Genomic DNA, 21,775 nt, shown 5'->3' on the forward strand with positions numbered 1-21,775 from the left:
GGCTTGAACCCAGGCCCCTGCACATGGTAATGGCTATGCTACCACCTGCCTTCCTTCATTGCTTTCTTTTTGCTGCATTCTAAGATGTTTATTTTTACATATGTATTCTCAGGTCACATATCCTTTATTTGATACCTATTTTTACAGATATTTTTTTCATCCGTTTGACCTCATTGCTTTCGTGGTGACTGTGGTAGAGTTAAAAGCTTTCCATGTAGGTAAAATTCAAGTTCTCAGTCTCTTCTCTCCTGGATTGTGCTTTGGGTGTGTATATAAGAACTTACGAACAAAGCCAGCAAGAAAGCTCAAGTGGCCAAGTATCTACTCTGCCATACACTAGACCCAAGTTCCAGTCCTCTCCCCTCTCCCTAGCACACTCAAGGAAGCTTCCACATGGTTGTGACTTTCTCTCTTCCTGTCTCTCTGTCTGAAGAGTCAGGCCTAACTAGGGAAGCTCCAGCAACAACTCATCCCCACATTCAAGAGCATGCAGAATTTCTCCTGGAACTTGCATCTTTTTGCATTTGCATTTAGGTGTTCTGTAGGTAATGTGTATAGTGTATTTTAGGCTCAACATACTACATGTGGATATACAACTGTTTCCACACTACTTTTTTTGAAAGAACACATATATACTTCTTTCATTTTTATTTTATCTATTTCCTTCTCCTTTATTAGTGATTTACTGGATTATGAAATAATCTTACCATCAAAGTTCTGTGTCTCCACCTCCCTTGTGCTGCCAGGGACCAAACTCAGGAATTCATGCTTGAGAGTGTAGTTCCTTAGCTACTGCGCCACCTCCCGGACCCTCCACCTCCGTTGTGATAACCACCATAGTTCTTCCAAGGTCTCAGATATGGGTGGACTATTTTTTCATTTTTTTAGAATATGTATACATTTGTATATTAGATAGAAACAAAGAGAAATTAAGAGGGAAGGAGGAGATACAGAGAGAGAAAGATAGAGACCTGCAAAGCTGCCTCACTGCTTGAGAAATATTCACTCTGGGACTGACTGGGGATTGAGCCTAGGTCCTTGAGCACTGTAACATGTATGCTCAACCAGATGTGCCACTGCTGAGCTCCAACTACTTTTTTCCAAGTTCATGTGTTTTATTTCTCTATATTCCACATATGAGTGAAATCATCCTACAATAGTCCTTCACTTCCTTACTTGCTTCACTGAACATAATCATTGTAGTTCCATCCATTTTGTTCCAAGGCACACAATATTATCTTTTCTTAAATTATTTTTTAAAATATTATTTTGATAGGACAGAGAAAAATTGAGAAAGAAGGAGGATATGGGAGAGAAAGAGACACTTGCTGCACTGCTTCACAGCTTGTGAAGCTTCCCCTTTGCAGATGGGGACTTGGGACATTAACCTGTGTCCTTATACATGAAAATGTGGGCATTCTACCTAGTGCATCACCACCCTATGGCCCTACCATATTGTCTTTTTGAACTGCTGAGTAGTACTCCATTGAGTATATGTCCCATAACTTCTTTATCCAGTCATGAGTTGATGGGCATTTAGGTTGTTTCTATATTTTGGCTACTGTAAATAATGCAGCTATGAACTTGGAGGTGTGCATGTCACTTCAAATTAGTGTCTTCATGTCTTTTGCATAAATGCTTAGGAATAGATTGCTGGATCATAAAGCTTTTCCACTGATACTTGTGTCAGGATTCTCTGTAGCATTCTCCATTACATCTGTACCAGTTTGCATTCCCACCAGCAGAGCAATACATACAGTTCCTCTTTCTCCATGTCCTCTCCAAGACTCAGCACTTTGTTTTGTTGACTAAACCATTCTCACAGGTGTGAGGCGGTGTCTCAGTGTGGTTGTGATTTGCATTTCAGTAATGATGAGTGAAGTGGAGCTTTTCCACACGTGTCTTTAAGCCTCTTCAGAAGACTGTCTGTTCAGATCCTGTCATGTAATTCTGCCCCTTTTGGGACCTGGCTTTCAGGCACAGCTGGGGCTTTGTCTTTCACATTTTGTTATAGCTTTGTTTTGTCTTTCCTTTCTCTCCCCCAATTATTCCTCATACCTACTTATGATTTTAGTTAAAATAAATATCTAACTAACTGGTGTCAGCTCTCTAGTTCTTTGTTTTCTATGGGATCATCTTTATCTTAATAAGACAAAAGAATGTTAAGGCTTAGTTTGTTCAAAATCAGCCGTAGCTGTTAAATGTTGCTTCTGGGTCACACAGAAGACTGCTATAAATGTTTTAAAAATCTTTCCTTTCATGTTTGTAGTGTTGGTGTTGTTTTACAGAACAATATAATAGACCTGCACAGTGCACAGACCACCTTTACATAGTCCTGATGAAATGATGAAATTGATAAGCTAGGCAAAAGATAACCCTTAGCATTCTGCTTTCAGGAACCATTTGTCTTGCTTTGTTTTTTCATATGAAACAGTCAGTAGAGTAAAAAGCTGAATTTACAAAGAAAAGAGTAGTAGCTGAACCTCCCCACCCCTACCCCTTTTTTCTAGTTGCCCCATGCCCTCAGCGAAAACAACAGAGCTTCAGAATTGTCACTAAGAAGACATGCATATAAAATGTATCTTTGGGGTGGGTAGACAACAAAATGCTGATGTAAAAGACATTCATGCCTGAGACATTGAGGTCCCAGGTTCAGACCCCAGCTCCAACAGCGCTCTGGCTTTTCTCTGTACCCTTCTCTCTGCATGTCTCTTATTAAAATTAATAAAATACGTATTTTATTTTTTATTTATCTTTATTTATTTGTTTGATAGAGACTGTCAGAAATTGAGGGGTCAGGGGAGGTAGAGGGAGAGAGTGAGAGAGAAAAACCTGCAGAACTGTTTCACCACTCGCAAAGCTTTCCTTCTGCAGGTGGGGGCTGGGGGCTCGAACCCAGGTCTTTGTGCACTGTTAAAATGTGTGCTCAACAAGGTGCACCACCACCCAGCCCCATAAAATATTTTACAAAACCCATTTTAGGGGACCAGGTGGTAGCGCAGAAGGGTAAGCGCCCATGGTGTGAAGCAAAAGGACCAGCGCAAGGACCTGGGTTCTAGCCCCTGGCTGCCCACCTGCAGGGGTCAGGGGTCGGTTCACAAGCAGTGAAGCAGGTCTGCAGGTATGTATCTTTCTCTTCCCTTCTCTGTCTTCCCCTCCTCTCTCGATTTCTCTCTGTCCTATCCAACAACGACGACATTAATAACAACAGCAATAATAACTACAACAATAAGACAACAAAGAGGAAAATAAATAAATAAATAAAAATAGAGGAGAGATAGGTCACAGCATTACTCCATTTATGGGCAACTGTTTTTTAAATTAATTATTTATTTTTATTTATATTTTTTATAATTTTTATTTATAAAAAGAAAACACTGACAAAAACCGTAGGGTAAGAGGGGGTACAATTCCACACAATTCCCACGACCAGAATACCATATCCCATCCCCTCCCCTGATAGCTTTCTTATTTTTAGCCTTCTGGGAGTATGGACCCAGGGTCATTATGGGGTGCAGAAGGTGGAAGGTTTGGCTTCTGTAATTGCTTCCCCACTGAACGTGGGCATTGACAGGTTGATCCTTACTTCCAGCTTGCCTCTCTCTTTCTCTGGTGGATCTGGGCTCTGGGGAAGCAGAGCTCCAGGACACATTGGTGGGGTCGTCTGCCCTGGAAGTCCGGCTGGCATCATGTTAGCATCAGGTACCTGGTAGCTGAAACAAGAGTTAACATATAAAGCCAAACAAATTGTTGACTAATCATGAACCTAAAGGCTGGAATAGTGCAGATGAAGATTTTGGGGTCTCTGTTTTATAGATAGTTAGTAGGCCTATTTTAGTTATATTAGTTATAGTCCAAAGGGCCTGTGACTATACTAGTGTTTTTTTTCTTGTTGTTGTTGTAATTGTTGTTGTTGTTTTGTTTGTCTTTGTTTTTATGAGCCTGGCATCTGATATGCAGATGGACCCAAGTTATTGTCTGGGGAGATGATGTCATGGCTGGAAAAAGGACCAGAAATCTGGGCCAGGAAAGAGAGTAGCTCCCTAATATGGGAAAGGTGTATAAATATTGTTGACTGTGAACCCCACTGATTTGATGTGATCTGGAGCTCATATTCAGCTTAGGAGTCTGTGTGACCTCTGCATCTCTGTAGATCTGAGCTCACATTCTGTGGCCATGAGTAGGAACTTTCCAAGCTGCCCCAATTTCAGAACCCATCTTCCTCAGGTGGAAGATAGATTATGTTGTCCAGCCTCCTTTCAGAGGATGGAACATTCTCTACCATTGTTGATCCAAGTTGAGGGCAAGGCCCTATGGGGGCCCACAAAGGGGGCTATTGTGTTGTTCCTGATAGAGATGATGGTGAGAGGGATTTATTCGTGTTCTAGGCTCATCAAGTCTGTGTGGGAATCTCAGGACTCCCCGACTAGGGCTCCATCGTGTGGCCTGGTAGTGACTAAAGAGTCATTGTTAAAGTATGCCAGTCTCTTGCCCTTATTCAGCTTTTGCAGTCCTTACTTTGATAAGGTTAGCTTTGGAATGAGTGAGGGAAGTGTAATAGGAAGTAGGTGGAGGAGGGTATCTAGTTCTATGTAGATACTATTTCATTATGAACTTTATGGTGTCTTTTTAGGTCTTTCTACTTGCTTGCTGCATATACTGACTCACTTCTGACTATTGTGCATTTTTTGCTTTCAGGTATATATTTTTCCCTAATTTATGAATACATGTGAACATATGCCCTATCTCATGAGACCTGGTCTGTATCTAGGTTTTGGGACCTTGTTAGGAAGAGAACCACCTAGAATGGAATTAGAGAATCCTATGAAAGGAAAGGTCTCACCAGAGTAATGAGGTTGAAGAGTTGACATTCCATACCTGAAGTCTCTGGACACAGTCTGAAGTGAAGCATGCCGAGGTGGGATTCATTGCATTGATTAGGTTGGGATCAGCAGATGCAATGTCATTTGGTATGAACTAAGAGAAGCATGCAGGAAAGTGAGTCCCACCCTAGAGGTTCCAGGAGAGGGGAGATATAGGTGCTATAAAGGTTCCTGCTGTCTTAGGGTTTAAGAAGGCAATAGAAAGTTATTACTATATTTCTGGGGACTGGTAGTGCAGCAGTGTAAGCGCACATGGTGTGAAGCGCAAGGACCCCTGTTAAAGCCCCTGGCTGCCCACCTGTAGGGGGCAGGGGTCGCTTCACAAGCGGTGAAGTAGTTCTACAGGTGTCTATCTTTCTCTCTCCCTCTCTGTCTTCCCCTCCTCTCTCGATTTCTCTCTGTCCTATCCAACAATAACAGCAATAACAATAATAACAATAAACAACAAGGGCAACAAAGAGGAAAATAAATAAATAAAAATAGAGGGGAGATAGATTACAATATTACTACATTTCTGGGCAACTGATATTTATTTATTTATTTATTTATTTTTATATTACAGAATTACATGTTGACAGGGGTTTGAATTCATACCATTCCCACCACCAGAGATCTGAATCTTCACCTTCCCCACTACAATCTATCACAGGTTCGTTAAGGTTGTAGACATGGCCCAACCATCATCTCTATAACTATCTGTCCACATCCATATATAATTGTTTTCTCCTGGTTAAGCCACATATTATTAAGTGCAAGGAACCACACAAGGATCTGGGTTCAAGCCCCCGGCTGGCCCCACATCTGCAGGGGGCATGTTTCACAAGCAGTGAAACAAGTCTGAAGGTGTTTATCTTCCTCTCTATCTCTTCCTCCTCTCTCAATTTCTTTCTGTTCTTTCCAATAAAATTGAAAAATATGGCCAACAGGAGCAATGGATTCATAGTGCCAACACCAAGCCCCAGTGATATCCCCTCCTACAAAAAATTAAAAAGGACAGGTGAATATGTAAATTATGCAAATAATAAATAAATATGTGGCCATAAACATGGTGAGATGAGAAAAATTCACCAAGGAGACCAATGGAAATGGAGACACATAATCTGATTTCTGAAGGAATCTCTAGGGATCTGGAGTTGGTATGACCTGAATAAACAAAGAGTAAATTAAAGGGAAAGGATAGTCAGGTATGCAAAATTAAAATGTGAATTTAGTACTATATGTAAAGACCCAGGTTCAAGCCCCCACTCCCCACCTACAGTGGGGACACTTCATGAGCATTGAAGAAGGTCTTTTAGTATCTCTCTTCCTCTCTCTTCCCCTCCTCTCTCAATTTCTCTGTCTTATTCAATAAAATGGAAAAGGGGGGCATAAATGCCTATCAGGAGTGATGGATTCATAGTGCCATCACCAAACATTAATGAAAAATAAATACATGAATAAATACATAAAGTATAAAATACACGTTTAAAACAAACTTTGAAGTCATCTATAAAGCTAAAGACCTAAGGAAAACAAGCTTTCTCCTCCTGAATTGAAGACGAGATACAGATATACCTGAATCAGAAAGAAGACAACACAGGAGTTGGAGAGCAGACAAGAAACATCCCACTGACCAAACAGGGCCAGATTTCCTGTTCCTCTGGCTGCTTCCCCATTTACTGTTGTGAAGTCTTTTGGTTTGCATATGTTGATGCAAACCAGCCATAGAGAATAATAATATGAAACATTAGCTCAACCTATGGAAAGAAATTAAGGAATCAGAAAGAGAATTTAGCAGTGACTAATGTAGAGAAGATATTGGGACATGAATGGCATTAGCATAGGATTGATGTCAGCCCAATTTTAAGTCAGAAGCATAAGACAGATGCTGTCAAATTCACAAAGGATTGTGGGTGTATATGAAGTTATTTAAACAAGTATTGGGCAGAAGTTGCCCTGTGGCCTGCTTACCTTCTCCTTGGAACTGTACCATGACCTTCCCCCAGGACCTGTACATGTGTAACTGAAGGTAACTAAGCTTATGGACTCTCGGCTCCCTGCATCATGCTGAGGGATGGTCTTTATCATAAATAGGTGTTGGGTCTTGTCAAATGCCTTTTTGGTGTCAGTTGACATGACCATATAATTTTTATCTTTCTTTTTGTTGACATGATATATTACATTGATTGATTTGTAAATATTGAATTATCTCTGCTTCCCAGGTATGAATCCCACTTGGTCTTGTTGATATCTGTTGATATGTTGTTGGATTCAATTTGTCAAATTCTTGTTCAGGATCTTTGCATCAGTGTTCATCAGGGACATAGGTCTATAGTTTTCTGGTAAAGTCTCTTCCTACTTAGGGGATCAAAGTGATGTTTGCCTCATATAATATGTTTATCCTTCAATTTTCTGGAATAGTTTGAGGAGAATAGTTATAAATGTTTTTAGGGTTAGGGTTAGTGTTAGGATTAGGGCTAGAGCTAGAGCTATGGTTAAGGTCAAAAGTAGATATGCAATGGTGTTAATATACACTCCTATTAACTTATAATCTTATAAATCATTTATTTAATCAATATGGGAGGGGAAAAATAGATTGAATATCTTAAACTTTTTGATGCATAGAACCCACTCTGAGTAGATATTTCTTCAGTCTAAGCACTTAAGGCTTCCAATTGGTAGCCTGTCTGAATTTTAATAGTCGGCTTAAATTGTTAATACATTTCTAAAAATAACTATTTATTGAAATGTTAAATCACCCATAGTCTTAGATCGGGGAGACCAGTAGCTCCTGCTTGTGTCACTATATAAGATACAGCTATATGTAAATAGCATTAAATTGAATAAATCATGGTAAGATCTTGTATGAGACAGCAAATCCTAACAATGGGTTTTTCAAAGCAAACCCAATTGCCACATAACTTTGTTACAGTAATAACTACCTATTGCCTTCTTAAACCCTACGACAACAGGAACCTTCCTCATTCTCTATAATACCCATATTAATATCCACAATATCTATAACATCCATATTAATATCCCACTCCTGAAACCTCTGGGTCATGGTTTGTTTTCCTGCAGTCTTCTCTCAAATCCATACCATTTGACATTGCATCTGCTGAGCTCAACCAAATTAATGCAACCAGTACCAACTCAACACGTTTCACTTTAGATTGTATCCAGAAACAAAAGACATGGAATGTTAACACTTCAGCTCCAGTACTCTGGTGAGGCCATTCATTGCTCATAGGACTCCTCAATTCCTTACTGGGTGATGCACTTCCTGACAAAGCCCCAGCACCTAGATATAGACCAGGACCCATGAGACAGAACACATGTGCACATGTATCCATAAGTTGAAGGAATATATACACCTTAACGTAAAAGTGCAAATCATTTGCAGTGACTCAACAAGTGCAACAAGCAAGTAAAAAGACCTAAAATAGACACTTTTATTAATTACTATAAAGTACTTAATTAGTTTCTATTTAGACCTAGGTACCCTCCTCAGCTACTTCCTATTTCACTTTCCTCAATCACTCCAAGGCTAACCTTGTCAGACAAGGGAAGGACTACAAAAGCTGGATAAGGGAAAGAGACCAGAATGCTTTAAAGATGGCTCTTTTGGTCACTACCAGGCCCCAATGATCCAGGGCCCCAGTCAGGGAATCCTGGGATTCCCTCATAGACATGTGGGGGCCTAGACCTCTAACAAACCCCTCTCTCCACTGTCACTGGTCATCTCCACCAGAAGCAACATATTGGACCCCTTGTCCCTTGTGGGCCTCTACAGGAGTTACCCACAGTGTGGGTCAACATTGGTAGGGACTGCCCCATTTTTCAAAGTGAGGTTGGGTCAACATACTCTGCCACTCTAGAAAGATGGGTCCTGCAAAGAGTGCAGCCTAGAATGTTCCTAACTATGACCACAGAACTCAAGCTCAGACCTATAGGGATGCAGAGCTTACACAGGCTCCCATGCTGAATATGGGCCCCAGATCAAATCAATGAAGTTAACAATATTTATATACTTGTCCCATACTTTGGAGCTACTTTCTGATCCAACTTTCTAGTCATATTTCCCACACGACATCATCTCCCCCAGACAATACCTTTAGCCCCCCGTGCATGTTAGCTGTCAGGTTCAGGCAAAAATTAACAAAGTCATGGCCCCCTTGGAATATACCTAAATTAGGCCTACTAACCTTTTCCAAAATGGAGACCTCAAATTTCATCTGCTACAGATTCCTGATTATTAAACAATTTGTTCTGCTTTATATCTTAATACTTTTTCAGCCACCAAGTTGCAGATGCTACCATGACACCAACCTGACTTCCTTGGGCAGACGACCCCACCAATATGTCCTGGAGCCCTGCTTCCCCAGAGCCCTGCCCTACTAGGGAAAGAGAGAGACAGGCTGGGAGTATGGATCGACCTGTCAATGCCCATGTTCAGTGGAGAAGCAATTACAAAAGCCAGACCTTCAACCTTCTGTACCCCATAATATCCTGGGTCCATGCTCCCAGAGGGATAAAGAATAGGAAAGGATGGGATCTGGAACTCTGGTGATGGGAATTGTATGGAATTGTACCCCTCCAATCCCACAATCTTGTTGATCATTATTAAATAAATAAGAAAGGTATGTATGTTCTCTGTGTGTATACATATGTATACGATATATGTTAAGATATATGTATATATGTACAAATGCATTTTTACTTATATATAAGTATCTGTACATATGTATGTATACAAGATATATATGTATATCATATATATCTCCATATATATATATATATATATATGGATAGAGAGAGAGTAAGAGAAAGACAGAGCCATATGTGAGACATCAATGCAGTGAGAGTAGGTTCAGAGTTGGGAAAAGACCTAGGCGGTTGGTATTGGTTGGGGACTTTACCTGCAATGGGGCCTGTGTTTGTGAACTATGACCTGTACAGCCTAGACAATGGAGCAGGTGTAGGGAGGTTGGACTGAGTATGACACACACAAAGGGGCTAGGATTGGTTATCACACACAGGGGTGGGGTCAGTGCTGCTGCCCTTCATCTGAAAAGCCCAGAAAGAAGAGGGATCCACTGGGCATGGAAAGGGAGACGTGACATTCTGGGGAAGGAGCTGCTGAGAAGAGCTGAGGGGCTGGCAGAAGAACTGAGATGTGTTCTAAGTCCACAAAAGCACCACTTTGCTTCTACCTGAGAATTATTCCTTCTGAGCTAGGTGGCTTAAGCTCTGATCCCTGGACCATATATTCCCCTAAAGAAGGTTTCAGCTAGACTAAGAATAACTCCCTGCCTCAGACGGAGAGAATAGGCAGGTGTAACTTGCGAACACCTTTTTATTACGGCGACTCAGGATTTGACAGAAACCACCTGGCAAGCTCAGGCTCCTTACCTCCACCTTCTGCTGTTAAGAATCCCCAGGGAGAACACACCTCCTCCCTCTGCTTTGTGTCTGAGAGCTCTTGCAGTCAGGACTCTTGAGATGACCATGAGGTCCATGCTCTTGCTGATTGTGACTGGTGAGTGACTGAAGATGTCTATTAGTCAAGCTGGACATGGCTCTATAAAGGGATGACGCTAAGAAGGCATGCTGGAGGGGAGGGCTGGTGGATCAGAGGCATGGACATTGGAATAGAGGAAATAGAATAGTCATTTTCTGTACAAGCTCACTTCCTTATTAGAGTTTACCGGGACTTTTTTTTGTCTGTTGAACTCCTCTGAGGACTGGTGAAAACAGTTCACTTGGATAGTGTGTGTGTTTTGCCATGTGCATGACCCAGGTCCCAGTCTGGCCAAGAAGCTTTGGTGCTTTGGTCTCTCTCTCTCTCTCTCTCTCTCTCTCTCTCTCTCTCTCTCCTTCAGTGTCTTTAAACAAACAAGCAAAACTCCTTTGAGGGGCAGTGAAATAGCTTGCCTGGCGCCTGGCTTCCCACCTGCAGGTTTCCCACAGGCAGTGAAGCAGGTCTGCAGGTGTCTGTCTTTCTCTCCCCCTCTCTGTCTTCCTGTCCTCATTTTCTCTCTGTCCTATCCAACAACAACAGCAATAACAACAATAATAATAACAATGATGATAAACAACAAGGGCAACAAAATAAATGAAATTAAAAAAAAAAGTTTTTTTCAAAAAGAAACCTAGAAGGAGACATGTGAATTTATAAAATACATTATAAAGGGTGGGTGGCTTGGGAGGTGGTGCAGTGAAGATTGAACTTAAAAGCTAGAGGTCTAGAGTTCAATCCCTGGCATCACAGGGGCCAGAGTGACACTCTGGTTCTCTCTTTCTTTCTCTCAGTTAGTAAGTAAAATTAAATTAAATCAACACTTATGTCACCCAGGTTCAAGGCTGGCCCCTACTGTGTTGGAAGAAACTTTGGTGCTGTGATGTCATTCCCTCTTTCTCTCAGTCTTTCTCTTTCTATTGAAAATGTCAGCCTGGATCAGTGAATCCTAGCTCAGACATAAGGGGCTTACAGTTAACAGTGTTTATATAGTCTTCCCATCTTTGGTAGCTTCTCTCTGCCCTGATCCAGCTGTCTGTCTAGTCCTATTCCCAACTCTGACATCATCTTCCCAGATAATACTTTCTGCCCACTTGCATGTTAGCTGTCGGGCTCAGGCAAAAATTAGTAAAGTCATGAGCCCCTTGAATATGCCCAAAATAGACTTCCTAGCTTCAGCTTCTTTCAACATAAAGACCCCAAATCTCACCTGTTATATTCTCACATTTAAGTTCCTGACTATTCAGCAATTTATTCTGCTTTATATTTTTCTCCCCATTCTACAATTAAAGTTTTGATTGTGTCTCATCACATTTTGTTTTCTGTTGGGGTTGTCGTGATTAGTCTCAGAGAATCCTGAAATCAGGAAATGAGATTAAGTCATTCTGGGAAGTAGTGAACGGGATGGAAGTATCCACCACATACTAGTTTTATCTATCTCAATAGGCTTCCCAAAGTTAATTTCTTTCTTTTATATATATTTTATTTGTTTTTGTTTTAATGAGAGACCGGGAGAAGGAGGGAGAGAGGGAGAGGGAGGAGGGAGGGAGGGAGGGAGAGAGGAGAGAGAGAGAGAGAGAGAGAGATCAGAGCATTACTCAGCTCTGGCCTATGGTGATGCAGGGGATTGAACCTGGGATTTTGGAACCTCAGGCATGAGAATCTTTTTTATAGAATCATTGTGCTATCTCTCTCACCCCCTGATGCTAATTTCTTAATCTGAAGAATTATATAATATTACCCATCCTTTATGTTTCCTTGCTGTTAAAATAAACCAAGATGCAAAGGACAGAAGCGCTTATTGCAGTGTCTGTGCAATGGTACACTCTAGTACCATAATGGAGGAGCTCTATTAATGTCAGGCTACTTCCCACTGTGCTGAGGTCCCTTTGATCAACTGCCTTACCTTTATATCCTTTTATTCACCTTTTTCTGTGTTTCAGGTGCCATTTCACTTGTGATTGAAGGCATAGAAGGATCAGAGGATACATTACATTTTGTCTACCTGAATTCCACTTATCAATCGTGTATGGGGACCCTGATTGCCCCTCAGTGGATCCTGACAGCAGCACACTGCTTCTTACCGTAAGTGATGGTCCTCATTAACTCTGTTCCAAGATTGCGAGACCGTGGGAGCCCTAAGATACCTGGCTGGTCAGGATACCCTAGCATCGCGATGGTGGAGACACTTCAATTACCACATGCTTGACTGAGAAATGTTCCCCTTGTTATGTTTAACATGTAAAGGAAGAGGAAAAGTGCTAGGAGATCTTCATATGTAAAAATAACCTCACAAGCTACTGGTAACATTTGGAAGATTAACCTAAAGTTGTGTGGCTATATTTTGTTGTTCACTATTGTGTATTTCAGTGTGAATATTTGGATCAACATTTTTTTTTTGCTTTTTAAAAATTTTTTATTAGTAATTTAATATATATTTACAAAACGAGAAGATAACTGGGATATAATTCACATCTTTCCCTTCACTAGGGTTCTGTGTCCTGATTCCCTGTACTGGAAACTGTAGTAGTTCTCCTAAGATCACAGATACCGGTTGACTATCATATATATATATATATATATAGGCCCCTTTTTCCCCTATTGTCCTGTCTTTCTAAGTCACACCTACTATCTCTGAGTGTCTTTTATCCCCCCCTTTCTCTATCTTGATCTTGATAAAATTGAAGTTCAGAGCCCTCTGATGATCTTTACCTCTTTTTTTTTTTTTTTTTTTTTTGTCTCCAGGGTTATCACTGGGGCTTGGTGCCTGCACCATGAATCCACTGCTCCTGGAGGCTATTTTTTTCCCTTTTGTTTATCGTTGTGGTTATTATTATTTTTGTTATTGATGTCATTGTTGTTGGATAGGACAGAGAGAAATGGAGAGAGGAGAAGAAGACAGAGAAGGGGAGAGAAAGATAGACACCTGCAGACCTGCTTCACCGCTTATGAATCGACCCCCCCCCCCGTAGGTGGGGACCCAGGGGTTCGAACTGGGATCTTCTTGCTGGTCCTTGCGCTTTGTGCCATGTGTGCTTAATTCACTGCACTACCACCTGACTCCTTTTACCTAACATTTACCCCTCTGGGAGTATGGACCAAAATTCTTGGGTTTTTTTATATTTAGTTTTTCATTTGACAGAACAAAAGTTCCCTTTCCATTCTTCCCCAGAGTCCTTTGCTTTGATATAGTTTCACATTTCCTGTTTCTCCTATCTGTCTCTTTTCTTTCAATACATTTTTATAGCATTGCACAAATGAGATTTTATATATATATTATTTATTATTAGATAGAGACAGAGAGAAACTGAGAGAGAGAAGTAGAAAGGGAGAGAGACAGAGAGACACCTGCAGTCCTGCTTCCCTCTGCTGGTGGGGACCAGGGACTTGAACCTGGATCCTTATGCATTGTAATGTGTTCTCTTAACCTGGTACACTGCCATCTGGTGCCTCTCCCATCTGTCTCTAAAAGAACCTACTTTTTCTGTTTTGTTTTTCTCCCCAGAGTTTTCACTTTTCTTTCTTTCTTATTCCAAATAATTTTATTTGGGAAATAATGTTTAATTATTAGGACAGTTGCTGATAAAGTAGTACATTTTCTTTACCTCTGTGTGATAGGTGTCTTCACGCCACTCCCAACACCATCTCAAGTCCTCCACCTTCATGCCCTGGGTACTCAACACTTTTCTACTACTTCCCATCTCCCCCTAGAATCTACAGATTTCAGTCTTCTTTTTTTTTTTTCTCCTCATCCTCTGTCTATTTCTCCTTCTTCATCTCCTCCTCCTCCTCCTTCTCTTCCTCTTCCTCTCCTCTTTGCTTCTCTCTCTTCACTTTTGTTTATTCCCTTTTCTTTATTCTGTCTCCCTCTAGTTTATCACTGGGGCTTGGGCAACTAACTCCACCCTTCCCAGATGTCATTTTTTCCCCTTTTTATTACTTTATTTTCTGACAACAGCAGAAAGAAAGAGAGTGGGTGGGTGGAGAAAGTAAGAAAGAGAGACACCTGCAGCATTGCTCCACGTCTCACAAAACTTCCTGCATGCAGGGGTGGATGGGGGCTTGAATCTGGGTCTTCACACATGGCTGTGTGTGTGTGTGCTTTACTAGGTGTGCCACTGTTGGTATGCATGAGACCCCTTCTGTTTCATTTGGTTTAAATCCCCCCTGCTTAACACTATTCTATTTACATAACCACTGCATTCTATTTACATAACCACTGTTAACAAGCACCACCCTCCCTCCAGGGCATTGGTGGTTCAGTGATAGGATTCTCGCCTGCTCCGCCCCCTCCTTGTCACACCCTGATCCTCTCCTTGTCACACTCTGATTTTCACCAGTCACTTTTCTCTCCACCCTCTCTATGTCATATCCTGTTTCCACCCTACTTGGCAAGTATATATAAAGACAACATTGTGAGTTTTACAGTACTTGAGTTTAGCTTAGCTCAGCTTAGATTGTGCAGCGTCCTGCATGAATAAAGAGATACTGCCTACAGCTCAACCATGAGTCCCTGGTCGTCTGTTACCCGCCTGTGAAGCCAGCCCAGCGAAAACAACATAGCCCGGCGAAAACAACATGCCACTGCCTGGCTCTTGAAGCTGCTGTTTTCATCAAAGCTATGACTATCCATTTGCACCCTTCTTTTAACTGTGTCTAGCTTTTAAATGAGAATATCTCGAATGATTTTGAAATACGGGTCTAAGTCATTGCATAGCTTAAATCTTAAGAGTCATCATTCACATTGTGACTTTATGAATGTCAACCCACTGAAATAAGTAATGTACAACCTGCGTGAACACATGTGGCAGACATACATAAAATATGGAGTGGATAGAGATGGAGAAGAAAGGACATTAAATGATTAAATGAGTTCTATCAAAAGAACTGTGTGTGAGTGTGTGAGTGTGTGTGTGTGTGTGTGTGTGTGTGTACGGCAGAGAAAGAGATTGAAGTTATCCCTGTAATACATGATAATTATCATCTCCTTTCCTTAATTTTCTAGAAATCTCCAGATTATCTTTCGTGGTGGCTCCCGAAAATTTGAAGAATTTACTGGGGAGATTTTATCATATGAGAAGATTATCACACACCCAAACTTTACTGCCACTTCCCCTAACAATGACCTTATGCTGATAAAATTGTCTACATCTTCCATCTACTTCTCCACCAAGAATCTTCAGCTGCCTACTTCTATAGCAAACAAAGTCAAATATTGTTTGGCTTATACCTGGCTAGGTAACCAAAATCTTACCAGTGAATGACTCAGACACACTGAGAAGAGTTAATTGTTGTTCTTGGATATTTTCCATATCTTCAGAATCTCTTAGTAGTTTATGAAAGGAGTCAGAATTCAAGGACTCTTCCTTGTCGTCTAAACCATTTGAAACTAGATATGGAATATTGACTCTTTTTTTAAGTTGTCTTTCTTTTTTATAAATTTATCTATTGGGGAATTAATGTTTTCCATTCGACAGTAAATACAATAGTTTGTACATGCATAACATTTTCTAGTTTTCCATATAACAATACTACCCCCACTAGGTCCTCTGTCATCCTTTTTGGACCTGTATTCTCCCTCCCACCCACCCAATATTGACTCTTTTTTATTATTTTATTTATTATTTATTTGATAGGAAAGAAAGGGAGGGGAGCTAGAGAAGGAGAGACAAAAGAGAAACACCTGCAGCACTGCTTCAATGCTCAGGTAGCTTATTCCCTACAGGTAGGGACTGGGGACTTGAATCGAGGTCCTTCTGCATTATAGTGTGTGTGCCCAACCAGGTGAGCCATCAGCTGGCCCCTAATATTGACTTTCCATAGTAGAAAGGATAGTTCTCATGCTAATACTAATTCTAGTTCTGATATTCCTCTAATACCTTGGTATTGTCTGTGTGTATCATATTACACTACTTCAAGAGCTGGGATTCACTGGTCTGTGTTTGAATACTAGTCCTGCCACTTATTATAGAGTTAAAAATAGTCTTTTCATTTCTTTGAATCTTACCTTGTAAACTGATGAAAATTGTTTTCCTTTTGCTATCCTTGACACCTAAAATGATAATAGCTGTGCTTTTACTGTGTGTTAGTCATTTTTGAGGTGATGAACACCCGAGCTATGCCATACAGTTTGTTACCGTGCATCATGTAGATGATGTTTTCTTAGCATTTACACCTTGAATGAGGAAGACTGGGAGATTTAACTAATTAACCAGTCACTCAAAGTCAGAGCTTGGGATCAGGTCCTACCACCCTTGCTGATGCTTGCCTGTAAAAGATGAGGGAAAGAGCATGAACAGATGGCTGTTTCATAGAACATTCTACTCTCAATCGTTCTTCCTCTGCATTTCATTCTAACCCAGGAGAAGACTAGAAAGAGGACAATACAGGATGCCTTGTGAGAATGCAAAAATGAATGAAAGCCTCCTTTATTTCTTGTGCTTAGGAGTGGCAGACAGCGATCTATACAACATTGAGATTATATTGAACGCACGCTCAGCCTGTGAATTATTGCTCCTTGACCACTTCCAGAAAGACATGTTCTGTGTGGGATACCAGCTAGGAGGCAGTGAAAACTGTCAGGTGAGTTTGCCCTATCTCATTTGCCCAGAATATCAGTCTCTTTTGTCCTTCATTTTTTAAAGTCAGGCTTAGATCTTGATGTTAGATCTCTAACACCTTGTTTTAGAGTTAAGAGAGACAGATTGTAGGGGAAGTAGTGTAAAGCTGTCTTCCAGCTACAGATTTGAAATTTTTGGAATGCCTAGGAGGCAAGGATCAGTTCCTGCAGAGAAAGAAAGCTTCTATCTTTTGTATGGTAAATATTAACAGATTTCATTTTGTCCAGGTGCTGATGAATTCTCAGGTGAGTTGAAAATTTTGATCCTCTCACTTTGTCTGGCAGGTGGTCTCAGCTATACCAGTCGTATGTGATGGTGAAGTACAGGGAATTTTGTCTTGGACAACCGGATGTCTCCTGTTAGAATACGTTAATGTCTTCACTGATGTTTACAACTATGTTCCATGGATTGAGAAGGTTATTTCTACACAGTAATCTGGAAGAGAGGTGTACTGACACCCTCCCCTTCAGCCTGGTCCATGGTAAACACATCATGTGATACAACCCTATGCTTTCCTTGGATCTAGGCTTGAGTGAAATTTCCAAAGATAGATTGCCTATGACTCGGGTGTGTTGGCACATTTCTTCGCTTTCTTCCAATTTATGACTTTACAGTGCTGAAAACCTGCATGCTTGCTGGTCTGAAGAAGTGGCATTCACCCAGGAAGTTTTGTGAATTCTACCTAACGGGAGGTGTGTGTGTGTGTGTGTGTGTGTTTGAAAATTCTCAGCTTCATCTGAAGAATACAAAAGACAGGGAGATATGAGGGGCAGAAACCATGAGGAGTCTATTTGGCCCACGTGAAAACCACATAGCTGAGCAGGAATTGCTGGGAAGTGGTGCCAGGCTGGGCTAGCTTCTTAGGCAGGAGAGAGATAGATGACCAGGGACTCATGGCTGAGCTGAGATGCAGTTCAATCTTTATTGATGAGCGGGGATGCAGTGCTAGAATAGTGCTAGCTATTCTGTAATCACAAAGCTGTCCTATATATTTCCTGAGGCAGAAGTGTCAGGAAGAGGAAATATATAGGATAGGGGCTGGGGAGAAGGAAAAAAATGTGTGAACCAGTGGGGATTAAATCAGTGCTAACAAAACAATGATTATGTAAATAGACCACAAGCAATGCAACAGAAGGGGTCTTAGAAGCAGAATTTAGAAGCAGACCAACAAAGTGGTTAACTGATTTGCTGATTTAGCCACTATTCTAGTGAGTGCATAGGTAAGTGTATATGTGTGTGAGTGTGTGTGTGTGTGTGTGTGTGTGTGTGTGTGTATCTACATGTTTATATCTAGTTATAGTAAGTGTTAACTACCTACTTAAACTACTTATGGAACTCTGGTTTTATTTAGTTTTAGATAGAGACAGAGAGGCAGAGAGAGTGTGTGTGGAAGTGCTGAAGCTTCCTTCAATGTGGTGGGAGTTGGGCTCAAACCTGGATCCACACGTAACACAGCAGCACACTCTCCAAGAGAATTATTTCATTGGCTCCCAGAACTCAAGTTTTAGTAAAAATTGCTGAATTGCTTTGTCAGCAAAATGGCTTATCTAGGAAGACACCTGCTCTGCCTTATACATGGCCTAGGCTGGAACCCTCTCTCCCTTTCTCTATCTATTTCTTTGAAAAAGAAAAAAAAATTCAGCCCAGAACAATGAAGTCCTCGTGATGGAAATAAAAAAAAGTACTTAGATCATTCAAAAATCGGTGTGATGTGTGGAATAAGCATTTCTTTATTTTTGTTACTGATTTAATAATGATGAACAAGACTGTGGATAAGAGGGGCACAACTACACATAGTTCTCACCACCAAAGTTCCATATCCCACCCCTTGCACTGGAAGCTTTCCTGTTCTTTATACTCTGGCTTCTGTAATTGCTTCTTCACTGGACAAAGACATTGGCAGGTCAATGCATACTCTCAGCCTAGTGGGACAGGGCTCTTCCCTAGTGGGACAGGGCTCTCGAGAGATAGGGTTTCAGGACACATTGGTGGGGTCATCTGTCCAGTGAAGTCAGTTTGGGGTCATGGTAGCATCTGCAACTTGGTGGCTGAAAAAGCACTAAGATATAAAGTAGAACAAATTGTTTAATAATCAGAAATCTAAAAGTAAGACTGTAGCAGATGATATTTGGGATCTCCATTTTGGAAAAGATTACTAGGTCTATTTTAAGTATATTCCAAGGGGCCCTTGGCTTTACTAATTTTTGCCTGACAGCATTGTTATAAGAAGTTAAGATTGTTTATGTACATATTCAAAACAAGGCATGTGTTATCTTAGTATCCCCAGAAGGGAAAAAGGTTTCCTGCTTGAAGACCTACTTATAATAATTAATAGTTGTAAGAACAATTGAACTGCATATGAAAGACACTCATATGCTAAATAATGTCACACAACTATGTCAATAGGCCAGGGCTAAACCAACCCCTTAACCTATAAAGAGCACCCCCACCTCACCCCATGCACCACCCACCCACTCTTCTCTTAGCCAGCTGTGATATGACTGTGAACTTGTGTATCCAATCCATGGAGAACAGGACAGTTTCAAACCTGCCTTAGGAAATAAACACTTGGTTGTGGTCTTCAGCAGGCATGTGCCAAAATGGTGGACCCAGGATGAGTCGGGCCTGATTCTGCAGAATAAATTGTTTGACTTCCTGCATTTCTCAATTCTCCCAGTAAAATTTTATTTCTAACAATTGTAATGCATAGTTGATAAGACAGAGAAATTGATAGGGCATGGAGGAAACAGATGAGAAAGACAGACACCTACAGCACTGCTTCATTGCTTGTAAAGCTTCCCCACCAGCAGGTGGGGACTGGGGGCTTAAACCAGGTCTCAGAGCACGATATATGTGCGCTCAAAAGAGTGCATCACCAACTGGCCCCTTCAAAGTTTTCATAAATGGTACAATGAGTCTCAGTGAGTTTCAGTACATCTTCCTTTCAATTTACTGCTTCCTTGGTTGTTCAAAATTACACAGGCCTTCTTAAAGGAAGCCCAGCTGCAGGGGGAATATTTCTCAAGTAGTGAAGCAGCATTGAAGGTATTTCTCTTTATCCCTGTATATCAGCTCCTCCCTCTTGATTTCTCTTTATTTCTATCCAATAAATAAATAAATAGATAAATATTCCAGAGAAAAAAGTAATCAAACCATATCTAATACCTTGGAAGAACTATGTTGGTTATTGCTGGGGAGGTGGAGAGACAGAACTCTGGTGGTAACAGTGATGTGAAACTAATACCCCCATTATCTAATTATCCTGTAAAACACCAATAAAGAAAAAGGAAAGCACCTACAAAGACACCATAAAGTTCATAATGAAATAGTGTCTACTTAGATTAGATACCCTCCTTGCCTACCTCCTATTACACTTACCTCACTCACTCCAAAGCTAACCTTATCAAACTAAGGACTGCAAAAGCTGAATAAGGGCAAGATACTGGCATACTTTAACAATGGCTCTTTAGTCACTATCAGGCCACCTCATTAACTGGGGCCTTAGTTGGGGAGTCCTGAGATTCCCACACAGATATGATGGCCCTAGAGAGTGCATAAATCCCTCTCTTCATTGTTACTGGTCATCTCTATCAGAAACAACATAATAGACCCCTTTGTGGGCCCCCATAGGACCTTACCCTCAACATGGATCAACAATGGTAGAGAATGTTCCATCCTCTGAAGGGAGGGTGGACAACATACTCTATATTCCACCTGAGGAATATGGATTCTGAAACTGGGGAAGCCTGGAAAGTTCCTACTCATGACCACAGAATGTGAGCTCAGATCTACAGGGATGGAGAGATCACATAGGCTCTGAAGCTGAATGTGGACCCCAGATCAAATCAATGGGGTTAACAGTCAACAACATTTATACACCTTTCCCATATTTGGGAGCTACTCTCTTCCCTGGCCCAGATTTCTGGTCCTTTTTCCAGCCATGACATCATCTCCCTACACAATAACTTGGGTCCACCTGTATATCAGATGTCAGGCCCAGGAAAACAAAAAACCAAAAAAAAAAAACCAACTAGGATACTCATGGGCCCTTAGGAATATAACTAAAATAGGCTTACTATCTACAAAATGGAGACCTCCAACTCTTCATCAGCACTATTCCAGTCTTTGGATTCATGATTAGTCAAGAACTTGTTTGGCTTTATATGTTAACTCTTTTTTCAACCACCAGGTTCCAGATACTAAAATGATGCCAACCGGACTTTGCTGGGAAGATGACCCACAAATGTGTCCTGGAGCCCTGCTTCCGCAGAGCCCTTCCCCACTAGGGAAAGAGAGAGACAGGCTGGGAGTATGGACTGAACTGTCAAAGCCCTTGTTCAGCAGGGAAACAATTATAGAAGCCAGATCTTCCACCTTCTGCATCCCATAATGACCCTGGGTATGGGGAAAGGCCCACTGTCTGGGAAATCCAGGCCATTATCTCCATGAGAGTCTGAGCATGTTGACCCCTAGCCCGCTACTAACAAGAGGGGCAGTAGGCAGGTCCCCACTCAACCCCAGGACCATAAGATGTAGGAATTATCCAGACCTAGAACTTTCAATTTTTTTTTTACCATCCAAGTATGGTTCCCCACAAGTTTAAAGTTTTGTCATGCATAATTCCAACAAAGAATTGAGGAGAAAGTATGATTTTCAGGAATGCTAAACTTTATGAAAGAAAATTGAGGACATTCACATTTTAGGCCAAGAGAGAGAGGAACCCTTTATTCACATTATGTTAGGCTAACCTAGGCAGAAAGACAAAAAGAGAGAGG

General features: G+C 41.1%; 1 protein-coding gene across 1 annotated transcript; it reads left to right on the forward strand.

Annotated features, from left to right (window-relative positions):
- Positions 1-9,962: 9,962 nt before the first annotated feature.
- LOC103112851 (trypsin-like) lies at positions 9,963-17,562 on the forward strand. The gene is made up of 5 exons (XM_060196720.1): positions 9,963-10,401; positions 12,324-12,465; positions 15,386-15,618; positions 16,826-16,962; positions 17,285-17,562. Exons 1-5 carry the CDS (start codon positions 10,365-10,367, stop codon positions 17,432-17,434), a joined length of 699 nt encoding a protein of 232 aa, XP_060052703.1. The 5' UTR covers positions 9,963-10,364; the 3' UTR covers positions 17,435-17,562.
- The last annotated feature ends 4,213 nt before the right edge of the window (positions 17,563-21,775 follow it).

This window comes from Erinaceus europaeus, chromosome 8, assembly GCF_950295315.1.
Source record: "Erinaceus europaeus chromosome 8, mEriEur2.1, whole genome shotgun sequence".
Taxonomy (NCBI): Eukaryota; Metazoa; Chordata; class Mammalia; order Eulipotyphla; family Erinaceidae; genus Erinaceus; species Erinaceus europaeus.

Coding starts and splice junctions, on each gene's coding strand:
- LOC103112851 (XM_060196720.1), top strand. CDS start 10,365: ATGACCATGAGGTCCATGCTCTTGCTGATTGTGACTG. Junction 15,619..16,825: donor TTTGGCTTATACCTGGCTAG/GTAACCAAAATC, acceptor TCTTGTGCTTAG/GAGTGGCAGACAGCGATCTA. Junction 16,963..17,284: donor GAGGCAGTGAAAACTGTCAG/GTGAGTTTGCCC, acceptor TTTGTCTGGCAG/GTGGTCTCAGCTATACCAGT.